Source organism: Podarcis tiliguerta (genome assembly GCF_965153285.1).
Source record: "Podarcis tiliguerta genome assembly, chromosome: 10".
Lineage (NCBI taxonomy): Eukaryota > Metazoa > Chordata > Lepidosauria > Squamata > Lacertidae > Podarcis > Podarcis tiliguerta.
This window is the reverse complement of record NC_139543.1, coordinates 35,410,930-35,426,312: the sequence shown is the minus strand read 5'-3', so window position 1 is coordinate 35,426,312 and position 15,383 is coordinate 35,410,930. Positions and strand designations below refer to the sequence as shown.

General features: G+C 42.8%; 1 protein-coding gene across 1 annotated transcript in view; it reads right to left on the bottom strand.

The window, feature by feature from the left end:
- Positions 1–14,769, bottom strand: part of TMTC2 (transmembrane O-mannosyltransferase targeting cadherins 2) — a 179,676-nt gene extending 164,907 nt beyond the window's left edge. Inside the window, exon 1 of the mRNA XM_083400958.1 lies at positions 14,162–14,769. Within this exon, the coding sequence (XP_083257084.1) occupies positions 14,162–14,244 (83 nt within the window). The 5' untranslated portion in view covers positions 14,245–14,769. The remainder of the gene's footprint in view (positions 1–14,161) is intronic.
- Between the last annotated feature and the right edge of the window lie 614 nt (positions 14,770–15,383).

The following is a 15,383-nucleotide window of genomic DNA, read 5'->3' as shown; positions in this document are numbered from 1 at the left end:
GCAGAGATCTTTTCCACTCCTCGAAATAACCTCAGATCTCCTTCAGCAAATATTTTCTACATGGCCCAAGCTGCATTTCTCTGTCTTTATCTCCGATTCACTTTCACTCTGACACACACAACATCTTTAACTTCAGTTCTGCCTTTTCTTAGCTTCTAAGTGCTCCCTGAGCAAGGAAGAACGTTACTTAAATATTACGTGCAACATCTATTCCGCTACTGCTAGACTAGGTTTGAAACTGTAATACAATAATAGTAATGGCTACAAATGCTTTCTCTCCCTTTAACAAAACATATTTTCCAATGAGCTAATCCTAGTATTTATCAGGCTATATAGCTCACTGTGGGGTTGAAAAGAAACTCAATTATCTCACATCTCTCCACCACAGGGTAAGCCTTTGACAAAACCACTACTAAGGAAGTACCCTGCAAAGGCACACGACATTTCTATGTACTTAATCTCATTAAAAGCCTTACTTCTTTGCACTTTTTTTTGCCTCAAAATATCATTTAGAAGCCACAACTGATGTCGCGATACAAAATTATGAGCATACCTACATTGAGAGTCATTGTCAAAGTAAGGTCTTTATCAGGAGTTGGGAACAGGTTTAATCCAGTGGGCTGAATCCTGAGCTGCACCACTCACCCCTGGCCATTCTGACAGGTTAGTATGGTGATTCAACTGTCTGATGCCACTAAGAGGTCAGGTAACCCAACTTCAAAGTAAAGATTGGGGAGTACACTTGCAATATTTTCATTTCTTCCTTGTCAGCTGACCTTGAACTCAATCTGGGCTGCAAAGGAAGATGAAAGCAGGAATCGGCCGCACTAGAAAAAGCCCTAAGAATTATTATTTTTAATTACAGATATCATAGTCAAGGAGGAGAATGAAAAAACTGCCATACTTATTGGCTGGGTTTTGGGCAGTGCCTATATGAAGCTTTCCACATTTGGTGGGGAGGGGAGTTTCAGAATAAGAAGTACAATATGTCCATCAACTGTAGTTGGCATGACAATACTACATAACTTCAAGTTACAAAGCTATTTTAAAAAGCAACTCAAGTCCTAGTGGTGCAGTAATAAAACCGTTAACACATTTGCAAAGCTAAGCAGGGTCTTATCCAGTTTCAAATTGTATGTTGAGATACAACGCAGGAGCACTGAAGAGTCTTGGACTAGATGACCCTCAGAGTCCCTTCCAACTCTACAATTCTATCAATTATAGATTATTATAAATTTGTGTATTGCCCTTAATCTGAAGATCCCAGGGCAGTTAAAAAAATAAAAAAAATAAAAGGAGAATACAAACCAATGACCCCCCACAACATATTTTAAAATCCATAGAGCATTAATCAGCTGGTTGAAAAGAAATAGGGTTAAAGGACAGGATAATAGGAAAATAAACAAAAAGAACACAGATTGCAGTATGTAATTTGATGCACAGAGTTAACCAGGCGAGAAAAGCAGTTCAGCCCTTGCCACAGTGACAATTCTGAATACAATGAAATAACGTAGGAACATTATATTACAATAAAGCAAAACTCCACCCTCAATGCTGGGAGACTGGTCCTTAAATCACAGGAGTCCTCCAGGAGAGGTTTGAAGAAGAGCTTGTGAATTACGCTCCTGTCTAGGGCCCTTAAATATCACTACAAGAATAGGGGGGTGTATACATACATAATGTAACCATGCCGAACTTCAATGAAGGAGTATCAGATTAGTTGGAAAAGTAAACACCTGCTTCAACAAAACATTGCAGAGACAGGAAAATCTTGGACAGCAACATTTAAAACTTTAGTCCTCATCTACATGCTGGACCACTGGATTTAACTTTTTAAAATGCAAACAGTATAAATAATTATATCCATCCACACAGGAAGGGGGGAAATGTGTGTCCTGTCAGTTGATTTAACACACAACCAGCTTTATTAGCAGACTTAACCCAATCTCATTTTTCTTAAACCTAAAGTTTCCACTGTTAAAAAGAACACAACAGAACAATGTCCCACCCCCCAATCCCACATTCAGATCTTCAGAAATCTTTAAAACCACTGAAACCCGTTAACGTCAAAGGAGCTTGGATAAGAATGCCAAATGAGGCAAGCATTTCAGGCAAAGCAGATAGTAAGAGAATTGCAATTATATGGTGGGAAAGGCCATGAAAGCCTAGCCTGAATCTACTGAAAGGCAAGTGCACTTGCACTTTCAACAAAACAACTCCTGTGTCCTATTTTTCCTAATGCATTTCTTTCCATCGAAAGCAAAAAGCATCAGTAACAATGTCACAGTCAAGCATTCCAAAGTTACAAATCCTAAACAACTGACCAATGCCATAATTACACTGGATAGTGAAATTCTCTTCCACAGGAAGAGAAAAGGAAGTGCATGGTTACAAAACAAGTTCCTGAACTTTGTTCTAAAATCTTCAGAGAACCAAAGTTCCACAAACTCCCTTCTCCACTCCTCTTCACTACTGTCAAGGGACGGCTGTCCCAAGTGTTTGTTGCCTAGTTGTGGGTCAATAAGCCAAACAGCAGCAGCAAGGCAGGTAGCCTTTATTCTTGAATGGTAAGAATGGTGTCTTATCAACCTCACAGTTCAGACAAGAGCCCAGAGCACCCAACATTCACATTTTTTTCATTCATTTACTTAACACACCAGCAGTTACAGTGGTTACATGTTTATTCATGCTCCCCCAATCATGTCTACTCAGCAAGAGCCATTTTAACTTTTTGCCATAGTTTCAAGCTTCTCCCATTTCCATTGTCTCCAAACTACTGGTGTTCCAGACAGTTATCACATCCCACTGACTTCACCCCTCTGAATGCAACTTCCATGGAAATCAAGAACAAAAATGAGTCTTGCAGCTGCTTGATGTCTTAACATTTTTATATAAATAAATATTTGGGTTTTGCTATAAGGATACCCCTCTGGTATTTAATTCACTAGTCCTATCACAAGCCAACTCAGCTTCACTAGATTAACTCCCTTACACGGTGGGCAGTGTTTGAAACTCCCACTGTTCTAGGTGCATTTTGCAATGGGGAATTTCATTAGCACGAGCAGTTTCTGAGCTCTGGGAGCAGTACTGAGCCTAAGATTTCAGATTAAAACTGCAGAGTGGCTCCACTCCCTGTCACATGTGGCCTCCAACTGATTTTTCCTGTAGGTGAATAGCCTTTCACAAGAAAAAAAGGTTTGCTACCCCTGATCTAGGCAATGTTTGGAAAGGTTGGAAATCTCCTCAGAGGTCAACCATCAGATTTCAGTGGTTGTTAGTGGGCTGAGAGCCAGTGCTCCCATGCCCTGAACTGAAATATTTACTATCCCAGGAAGCTGCTACAAAACTGAACCTGTCCCCCCCAAATATGTCTGGTGTCCTTTAAAGGGTGAGGGACCCTTAAGTGGCAAAGAGGTACACAAACCTTCTCTCTCATGCATGCCTTAAGAACACCAAGAGCTTGATGTACAGAAATCAGGAGGAGACCAAATAGAGAGAAAAACATCACTACCTGCTAATATATTTGCCCACTGACCAACAAGCTGTCAGAAGAAACAGCTCAATTTTCTCCTTAAAAATGGGAATACATGTATAAGCAAGAATGGAGAAACTATAGCCCTCCAGGTATTCCTCACCATTGGCTAGCTCCCAACATTCGTGGCCACTGGCCATGCAGGATTTCAGCTGGTAGAAGCTGAAGTCCAACAACATCTAGAGAACCACAAGTTCCCCACTCCTAGCATAGAGGATCTCCTGTTACTAGAGACATAAACTGTCATAGTTAATATAACATTAGCCTCCTTAGTTACAGAAGATTCAGGTAGTGTTCACACATCACACACCATAGGTAATTATTTGCTGTGAAAGAGCAGCCTCCTCCTTTGCTCCAACCCTAGCGCAAGCAACAAACCTTGATCCATTATTTAGCATTATTTCTGAACCACAGAAACTGTGGTATGTTTGGGGGAAAGAAGCAAATCATGATTCCCGAGTCAAATGTAATGCTGCCAGGGATCATGGTTTGTTGCTCCTTATCACTGTAGGAAAGGAGCAAAACATGAGTGATGTCCACATTCACTGTAAACCATTAAATATAAAATACTTTATATATAAGTACATCTCTAGCAGGCAGCAAATATGGAAATCAAGGTCATTGGTAAAACAAAGGCAAGTGATGTGCTGCTCAAAAGTACCATTCAAGTCCTTGCTTTGAAAATTCAGCCCTGAATAGAAGAAAACAGGCTTTGATCAGCTAAACCAATTTCAATATATAACTTTTTTAAAAAAAGAAGACGACAGGAGGTGCTAATATCCAAGGGACTAACTGCTATTTAAAATTGGCAATACATTTCTAAAATGCTAGCATCAAGTGCGCCAGATACTTTAATAAAGCAACCATGTTAATTTTTGCAATGGCAATTTACATATGCTTCTATAAGCATGTAATTATCTCCACTCAAATTGAAAAAGATGGTCCAGGCAGAGATAATTCAGTATTATCTAGATACTTAAACTAGAACAGAAGTCGTAAGCATAGGTCATCCTAACCACAACCACAAAGATCTATGCTAGGTTTTAAGCATCACTGGCCACTCATAAGCCTGAAATACATTCTAGCTAAGCAGAGTCAAAGTTCAACATCTCCTTTGTCTAACAACAGCTCCATGAATAGAGAAGGAATCTTGCAGGCCAGCCCAGTTGTCTGTTAGAAACGTTTTGTACTCCCATGTGGAAAATCCTGGTTCAATTACCTGTCAGTCCTTGCTTCAAGGACCAGCTGGGTTTGGGAGACTTTCTGATGCAGCATTCGTGGCTCTTGGGAAGGAGGAAGGTTACAAGTAATTCAGCAATTACTTTACAAAGTCTTAGGGGAGTTCTACCAAGAGAATTCAACATCTGATTCACTCTTGTCTGACAGAAGGAAAGGCAAAAATATTGACCTTCAGAGTTTACGGTAAGTAGTGTGTCCTGTGATTCATTAACATTATGGCTGGTACTTAAACAAACATTCCAAGTCATAATGCTGATTTGCAAGGCATCCTGCTGCATGAAAACATGTCATTATTATGATGAACATTTGACAAGACAAAAAATATTGTCATATGGCACTCTGCCAAAATGAATAGCTTACCTGATGTAAAGTAACACATTTATGGTAAGAAAAGACTGCTTGTCTTGAAAAGGGAATCAGAAATGTTATACTGCATTAACTCAGAATCCCATCTTCAAAATCCACTCTATTTTTTTATTCAGAGTTCCTCAGCAACAAAAAAAGCACTACAAGTACCATCTTCCAAGGAAGAATACATTAAAAACTATGTGAGCACAATATCTGGCAAAGTATATAAAATAACAATTCTATTTAATTTCCCCTTCCACTCTTTAGACCACCAGCAAAGCAACGTTATCTGTAAAATATCACTTGGGTACAAAAGTTACCATGTTGAACCAAACTTTGAGCAATGTGCTGAAAGGCAAGAGCCTTGCATGGCTTTCTGTCAACATGACAACCTGCCTACACAATCTGTTCAGCCCTTTTGAAAAGAGATACGAAGAATCCACATGGTCAGTCATGCGAAAGAGGAGACACAAAGAGTTCAAAGGTTGCTAAACCTTAATGGTCAACAAGACAACCATAAACAGTCAAGGAGTGTTACAAATTAGCTTGTGGATCCAGAAGGTTAGTGACTAAGAATTACGCACATCCAGTTAAAATTTAAATTCAAAGTTGTGTATTTCACGGTTTTTCAAGTAAATAGTATTTTTATAGTTAAAAATACAGAAGTTCATGACTAACCATAACAAAGCCACTTGTTTCAGTTACAAACCCTTGCTGAGAGAGACCTGCTACTTCAGCCACCAGTAACTCTTAGACAGCACATTGGAACATTTAAAAGAAGAAGAAAAGCTAGGTAACAAGGAAATGAAGAAGTAATGAAGCACACAACTCCAATCCATAGTGTGGAGAGGCTATTTCCATTCTTCTTGGAAAATTCATGCACTCAAATAAAGGTTAATACACTAGCAACTCTATCAATACAAGAGCATAAATCGTATAAATACAAATCCTTTGGTGTATTGCTTCAACCAGCTTATCAAGCGATAAAGTCTACAAGATATTCAAGTCTGCAATTCTAACGCATTTACTAAGGCCTAAGCCCCACTGGAGACAGGTCTCTAATAATGCCTCACATCGCAGCTATTTAAAATACATGCCGGTATGTGGTAAAGATAGAGCTGTAGCACATGTGCACCTCGATACTGAATACAATTGCCGCAATTCAGAGCCCTCTCCTTCTTGCTGAGCAACACTTTGCTTTTTAAACTGGGAAGAGCTTAAAGAGCTGTTTGGGGGCTTACCGTGACAATATTGTTAGCAAAGCCAGCTGCACATATTTGTCCGTCTCTGCAATCAGCATTGCTTATTATGACCAGCTGAGCATGGTCTGGGTACAATAGCAGCTCACACTTTGAGAAGGGTGCAGCTAGCACACTAGGCTCACCTCAACTACAGTTTGACTTAAGACAATCTTCACTTGAATGTGCATTTCACATACAACTCATCAGCAGATATCTGAGCAAAGCACAAACTGAATCCTGGGTAGCACTCATGTCAGCCACTTGGATTAGCACTCATGTCAGCCACTGCATTTTCCAGCATGTTTATACAAGTAGACAAACACAAACCTCACATTATTAGCTCCTAGAACTCAACAATTACAGCTGTCGAGTATGAGTTATGCTTTTTTTGTTCCTTTATCATCCTCCAATACATAAATTGGAACAAGAGAATTGGCACCTCCCTTTTAACAAGGTCTTCTGCAAATATAGCCTAACGCAAGTGTCCCACTCTATATACCCACCTGGCTTCTATAGCTTCTTGTAATACATCATTTCATGGCAAACTCTTCTTGTACTTTTCTTCCCATTGTCAATTCATCTCCAATTTTATTGGCTGTATGCCTCCATGCATCCCATTGGGGTCATGCTCAAAAATTTGGCGAATGTCTGAGCTCTGATCAGAGGCAAAGTACAAAACATAAGAATACTTACTTGCTAGGGATGCGGGTGGCACTGTGGGTGAAACCACAGAGCCTAGGACTTGTTGATCAGAAGGTCAGCGGTTCAAATCCCCGTGACGGGGTGAGCTCCCGTTGCTTGGTCCCAGCTCCTGCCAACCTAGCATTTCGAAAGCATGTCAAAGTGCAAGTAGATAAATAAGTACCACTCTGGCGGGAAGGTAAGTGGCGTTTCCGTGCGCTGCTCTGGTTAGTCCTGCTGGCCACATGACCGGAAGCTGTACGCCAGCTCCCTCGGCCAATAAAGCGAGATGAGCGCTGCAACCCCAGAGTCGGCCACAACTGGCCCTAATGGTCAGGGGTCCCTTTACCTTTATTTACCTGCTGGTGAAAGTGCCACACTTCCTAGAAGGAACCCACTACTCAATTGTCCTTTAAGATGAAAGGTCAAATTGAGGCAGGATTTACCAGCAAGCCCCAAAAGGAGAAGGCCTGCACATGAACTTCTGCTTGCACAATGGGGTTTTAACCCCCTCCTCCCACTTCATGCTCCTTGAAATTAGCTTGGGGGTGTCAGAAAACATCCCCCTTCAGAACACCACATGAGGGGAGTAGATGGGGGCTCATTCCACCTGTCAAGCTGCAATGCTTGCACAGGTGGAATGTTCATGATAGCGCAAAACTGAATTCAACCCAGGGAAATCCTGTAATGAAGACACAGAATACACACCATTACATACATCTACGGAAATAATAGAGTGAGTTGTATTCAACCAAATTCTACTCAGAGTAGACCCACAGGAATTAATGACTCTAAGTTAGTCATGTCCATTAATTTCAATGCATCTACTCAGGGTAGGACTAAAAGTAAATACCACCTGTTAAGTTTTTAAAAACCAAAAGAATTAAGAGATAGATGGCTATCTATTCTTCTCTGGTTCTTACACTCTTTCTTCCACTGCATGTATTGGATCAGTTGTCAGATACAGTGGTACCTTGGTTCTCAAACTTAATCCATTCCAGGAGTCCGTTCAACTCCTGAAACCTTTCAAAAACCAAGGCACGGCTTCCGATTGGCTGTAGGAGCTTCCTGCACTCAAGCGAAAGCTGCGTCAGACATTTGGCTTCTAAAAAACATTCGCAAACCGGAACACTTACTTCCAGGTTTGCGGCATTTGGGAGTTGATTTGTTCGGGAGCCAAGCCATTTGAGTACCAAGATACTGCTGTAATGTCTTTTGTGGCACGACAAAAAGACGAACTAACCAAAAGCGTACGAAGCTTAAAAAGGTAAAGGTAAAGGACCCCTGACAGTTAAGTCCAGTTGCAAATGACTCTGGGGTTGCGGAGCTCATCTCGCTTTACTGGCCAAGGGACCCGATGTTTGTCCGCAGACAGTTTTTCCGGGTCATATGGCCAGCATGACTAAGCTGCTTCTGGCGAAACCAGAGAAGCACACGGAAACGCCATTTACCTTCCCATCGGAGCAGTACCAATTTATCTAATTGCACTTTGATGTGCTTTTGAACTGCTAGGTTGGCAGGAGCTGGGACCGAGCAATGGGAGCTCACCCCATTGTGGGGATTTGAACTGCCAACCTCCCGATCGGCAAGCCCTAGGCTCAGTGGTTTAGACCACAGCGCCACCTGCGTCCCTGTTACTAAGCTTGTACTAAGCTTACAAAATTTTAACTGGGACAATCATGGCATATAATGTACCATTTTTAAATTTTAGTAAGAATTGTTTCTTAAATCTGTAGAAGTAAGCTCAGGTGATAGATTAACACATTTCTTTACACTTTTTAAAAATTATGAGGTTCTATGCAAACTGTATCATTAAACGGATCTAATAAAAATGTGCTTCAGAATTACTTGATAAGCCTTTAAGAAAATTATGGTGTGACATGTAGCCAAACTTTGTGATAACAGCAGTATTTACCTTTTCATGCACCTCATCTTGAAGTTGCTTTAATTAGCACTACAAAAATGACGTTTAGCTGGTCTTTTCTAACCAAAGAATTAGTTGACTAAATGTAAATGTATCTACATCTCACCTAAACCCCAGTGTGTCTTCTGATGAAACAGGATAAAATGAAATAATTTATACCCTAGTAAAACAAACACTGTTAAAAGAAATATTTTTCTTTCTTCAAACTCCACTACAGATTAAAATTTGGTCCCAACTGAATACTAACTTAACTGGCCAATTTATAAAGCCAATAAATCACTTGAGCAACTTAAAAATAGCATATGATACATATTTGCCTGCAGTGAAGTGCTTTCACACTTTTCAAAAGGCAGCAAAATAGAAAAACAATGCCTCATACTTTTTTCTCTCTTTCTTTTCCTAACTTGTTAAATTGAAACATTACAGAAGTAGTGAAAAAATGACACACCATCTCTGGGAACTTGTGAAAGCACTCAGAAATGTTGTAAGTGAAGTTGCAGAATGAAAAATCAATGCCCATGATTGTAGAAACTAAGTTTCAAAGACATTAGTTTTGTAAGAAAAGTTTATCATGGAAGGTTAAAGGGTAATATAATGCTTTCCTTAAGAGTGTGCAGCTTCTTGAGCATTTGAGCGTACACTGGAATGCAGTACTTCAATGAATCTGCATGGGTGTTTTTAGATTTTTGCTGCAATTATATATGATTGCCAGTATCCTAAGACACCAAATCTTACACACCAACAATCACTTTTCCTCTTTATACAAATCACCCATATATCTCAACTTAAATAATGACCTGCCAACTATTTCAAATTTTAAAAAGTTTTCAAAGTATGGTAGTTCAACTGATGCAGTAGGCATCTTTAACAACCATGATGAACACACAATTCTAAGGGAATGTACACTAAATTTTCCCTTGCCATTTTGCTTCCAAGGGGGAACAAACTCGCCTCTTGCCAGACCTCACTTTCCCTTTTTCCCATATATAAAGCCTTTAAAAATACTGCCACATCCCCCCCCCCTCTGTATTTAACATGTCCCATTATCTTTGGTCACTCCTTTAATCTTTGCAGATGACTCAGAATATGTGGAATGTTAGAACTACAGAAGGCGGCATGGGGAGGGGGGTACTTGCTACACAATGATTACTAAACCCCATATGCATTTTTCAGGAACTGAGAGAGGTGCTTTTCTCTGTATCATATCTTTGAATTGGCAGTCCTTAGTTTCATGTTTCAGCAACTGGACCAGTCATATGGATACAAGCAAGTATTTATTTTCCCCTCTTGCCATGCCTTCATCCATTCTTCCCACATACATTGTGTATATCAGATCTTTTCAAACTCCTCTTTAAACTCAATAATGAATTGACTTCGTTTTTCTTAAAATGAGATTTGGCCTCAGAATAAATGATTGTTTTGAGACGGTAAGTAACTTCATTCCAGGCGAGTAATGCACATTGTTTTCCATTACTTTTTATCATTAAGAAATTGATCTTGCTGTAAAGAAGGTTTTATGACACCATTTAATCTTTGCCAACCTACTAAAACACAGAATGCAATTACAGACACCTTTTATATAGCAATCTTGGTCACTGTATCAAGAAGAAAAACAGTCTAAGTCAATGTCACATCTGATAGAACAGAAAACCTGAAGGATTTGGCACCGCTCTTATAAGTGATCATCAGCTTCAAAGTTTATATGCACAATTTTGATTCAATTTAACTTGGACGTATGATCCATATCCCACCTGGAAGGCAGTATCCCACAGCTTCTACTCAGTTCACATTTCATCGAGTTACATTCTAAGAAAGCTCCTGATGGTCCACACAACCCTGTGATTGTAGTTAAAATATTTTAGGTCTGGGAGTTTCACTTTTTAAAAAAGATTTGCAGTGGTGAACTAGAAAAGCATTTGCTAGTTTGCAGTTTTCAACTCTCCTTCCTTCCCAATGTAATTGAAAATGCTGTAATTAACTGACCTACTCTACAGCATAATCAATAATTTCAGTTCACACATGCCAATGAATTTCTAAATCCAAGAGGTGTTTATGTCTTTAGCTTTTAGACAAATTAAACAAACCTGCAGTTTAAATGTCATTTATCCAACGCAAGATTAATGCTAAACCGGTTCTGTCGGGATTAACAGAAAGAAAGAAAAAGAGATGGCCTGCAATTAAATTGCCACTAACATTCTGTAAGAGCAATCATGTCAAAATCAACAAAGAGCTTGACCTCTACATCCATGATGTTCAGCAACTGCAATACAATTTTAGGAGAATTAAACTGGCAAAGAGCACTAAATTCCCAATCAGTGTCCTCAAGCAACCTTGATAATGCAGCCCCTTGATAATGCCGAAGGCAGGGCTGCAAAAAATATCCACGTTCTTAGGTACCATCGTCACATATTTAGGCAAGCCAACAACTAGGTGCACAGGATTTTTCCAACTCCGACGATGTATGTTTACTTATGGCCATATTGATATCCTCCAACTACTGTAATACTGCATATTAACACCTGTAAGTATCTGCCAGCATTAGCAGAGTTATATCAGGTCTTATTTCAAAAGCTTTTATGCTGCTTTTCTATAAATCTGCACAAAGCAGTGTATAATCATTAAACTTTATACACCCATTAAAAGACCACTAACACACTAGAACGCAGTTAATAGTTTTCTTAAAAACTTGGAAATAGAAAAGATCACGATCTGTAAAACTGGGAAATCCTTTAGGGTTAAGTTGCTGAACTGCTAATCTGCAATGGCTAAGAAGGAAACACACAAGTTGCATTCAATTTTTGTAGAAGGAAAAAGAGCAAATTGTGTCTTTATCCTACTAGTAACTCCCAGACTGTGACAGGTGCTGCAGTGCCCTGCAAAGCAGACCAAAATTCAGGATTAAGCAACTTAATTGACTTAAGTACAACCAGTTTATGTCCCAATGCAAATAATCTTCAAAGCTAGAATAGATCATTTCCCTTACTATTTGCCTGAAAGTTTGAGGCATGTTTTCTGGCAACAGTTATGCTGCTCCAGCTCTTATGTCTGTGTTTATGCATCATCTCTGAACACAAACACATGATTGAATAATATCTTTGTAGCCACAGTAGAACTCTGTTGACAACAATGTAACTGAATGAATATATGAAGTCACAACTTTCAATGTACCATTAGTAAGATCCACTTAGTTTGGACTTTTCCAACACTGTGGTGCTTGATTACTCCCATATATGAGAATTCAAGGGGCATCCCCTCAATACAAAGGCACTCTGCTGAAAGGCAGTTCACCCTAACCCAGGGGATCTATTCAGTTTCCAAACAGAGAGGGACTGATGAAAAGCTGTCAAAGTAAATCTATGCTCACTTTTTGGATGGTTTAACGTCAATGGAGCATGCAAACACCCCAAGATGGCTCATAAATTCAGCCAGGCGTGCTGCTCTCCCTAATATATTTTAATTATGCATCTGTTTTAATTGTAATCAGAGTAAGTCACCGGAAAAGGCGCAAATTGGAATTTTCTCTAATTGCTAATACAGCTTCTCAGCAGTGCCTAAGCACTTGTCCATTTTAAGGGGAGGGAGAAGCACCCAGAACAACTGTGACATTTTCTAGAACTCGATGCAGTTTTCTTCAACCACACGGTTCACTTCTCATTAGCTGTCCAAACTCAAAAAGAGCCAAATTCAAGTCCTGGGGGACTTCATCTTTGCTAATTAGCATAAAGGAATGTTGAACATACAGGCTGGAGAACAGAACAGAAGAGCTTTCAGGAAGAAAAGCTGCTCAGCACATCTTCAGAGGGCAAATGCGCACACGAACACAAACATGCAAACACAGCTAACATGCAAACAGAGCCAAAGTGATGATTTTCAAGTAAGCACTGCCCCTGTGAGCAAAGTTAAAGCAGAGGTTCCTATTCCAAGGCTGTTTCAGGCAGGGATCAATGCACTTTAGATCCAGAACAAGCATTTTCAATGACAGGGCAACTTCTATGCAACAACAGCATGTGCAGAGTACCTTCCCTTTCACCACTCATTAACTACAAAGAAACTTGGGCACATCTGTGGGCTTTAAAGGGAAGGGGTTCCTAGTTAGAAAGCCCAGTTTCCATTCAGGCTGCAGCTTGGACACTTCTCTCTTTAAAAATTCAGAGCATCCCTGTCCCTTTAATACACTTCCAAGCGCAAGGAAGTTTAAGTGTCAAATGCTCCAGAAACAAGAGAAACAAGTTGAATCCATCCCCCCCCCTCAAAAAGCAATCGCTTTGTGGTTGAAAGAGGGAAAGGGTTTGTTTCTAACCCAAACTTAACACCATTTAATGATCAAACTGGTTGGCAGGGCGATGATAGATGGAGAATGTTTTCCTTTTAGAAAATCACACGTGTGTGTATGGAATTATTCCCCAAAGAGCAAAGATTTCCCTTCCCCCCGAACTTCCAAAAAGTGACCAGAAAGGGTGATCTTGGCAAAGGCATAATGAGAGAAAGAATGAAGAGATTTAGTATGGAAGGAGTTTGCCTGCACTCCTCGCCTGCTCAGCTGTACCGGGGGACCTATGTTCCCCGACCCTTTCCAGCAACCTAACTTGACAGCCAGCCCTGCAAACTGCGTCTCTCCACTAGGGTGGGCAGATGGTAGATCGGGATCTACCGGCACATCGCTGCTAACCAGGAGTGGAACGGATTGCAAGTTCAGCTCAGGTACCGGGAACAAATCCGTAGCTGGAGAATGTCCTCAAAGGCACCCAAGCGCCTCCATTCTAACTGCGTGCCTTTTGTTGTTGTTGTTGCACCTGCCTCTGATTGGTAGATTCGAGCGCAAAGCGAAGTCGATCAGGGAAACCCTGAACTCCCTTTCCACCCTTCCTGAGCTGAAATTGCCCAAGGGAAAGGCAGGCGCGCGAGAGAGAGAACGCGCAAAGGAAGAAAAGGTGCGATGAAATCCGTAAAGCGTTAAACCGGGGAGAGATAATCGGATTAACCCTTCTTCCGCAGGTGAGAGCGCGGATTAGAGGAGGAGGCGGCAGTCCGGGCAAGGAAAGTGAGGACATCAAGTTGTGCGTTTTCACAGCCTCGCACAAAACCCCACGGCGCAGAGAGCGCGCTCCCTTTGGCGAGCGCAACCGAACCGGACGCGCCCCCCGAGCAGGCAGCCCCGAGTCCGCCTCTTCTTCCTCCTCCTCCGCCACCACCTACCTGTCATCGTAGCAGAAATCCGCGCCGAGGGTGTTGAGATAGAGGGCGAGCCCCAGGGCGCTGCTCACCAACTCCGCGATCATCTCTCCGCCGCCGCCGCCGCCCTCCGTCTTCTCCCCCTTCGCCGCCGCCGCCTCCCGCCGGCCGCGCAAAGCATCCGCCGCGCGCGCTTTCCCTGGCGCCCGCTGCTCCGCTGCCTCGCTCCACTTTCGCCGCCGCCGCCGAGTGCGCCGCTCGGTCCGCTCAGCGAGCGCCCGGCATCCCCCGCTTTCTCTCGCTCGCCCAGTCAGTCAGCGCTGCCGCCGCCGCCGCCTCGCCGCTTTTATTGTTCCACCTCGCTCGCTCGCTCCCCCTTTTTACCCCATGACTGACCGGGGCTGGGCAACCGCCGGAGAGCAAAGCTGGCCGCTCCGCCCCTGCGCGAAAGAGAGAGAGAGAGCGCGCTGCCCGCCCGCCCGGCTCCGCTCTTCTTCGCCGGCTCCTCCGCGCGCCTCGCCGCCCTGAGGCCCCTTCGCGGCTCAACTGGAAGCGCCGCTGCCGAGGCTCTGAGAGCGCCCGCGTGGGGCTCGGCGAGGCTCCCATCGCGCTTGCGTGCCGCCCCGCCCTCCTCGCGCTCGGACCGCCTCCGCCTCCGCCCCTCGGCCTCCCCCGGACCGCTTCCCTCCCTTTTCCCCTCCCGCTCTCCCCGGGCGGGCGGGCGCGCGCGCTCCGTTAGCTGAGGGGCTGTCGCTCCTGCCCCGCCCACTCCCTCCCCACCTCCTTTAGTTTCACGCTGGAAGCGGGGGGAGGCAAATAGGTTGCTGCTAGAGGGGAGCCCAGGGTGGAGAGGAGGGGCGAGGCTGGCTGGCTGCGTCCGCGACTGGCACAGGCTGCCCACCTCTCCCCGCCCGTTCCGGAGCAAGCCAGGTGGAAACTCGTCTCGCCACCGCGAGGAAGGATGCTGCCGAGGCATCTGTGGGGGTGGCAACCTGGCAGGGCATCGCATTGTTCTGCGCTGGCTGCTTTGTCGCACCTCTCTGGCCGGGCTGTGTTTCTTAAAAGTGTCCTGAAGTGCAAGCTGGTTTGTTGGGGGAGGCGGCTTGGATGCAGAAGTGGGGAAATACCTCCCAAACAATAATGGTGGGTTGTTGTTTTTTCCTTTAAAAGGCCGCAACGATCCATTATTATTTATTGAAAAGAATCTAAACCGCATTGTTTTCATTGCCTTCTTTTAAACTTTGCA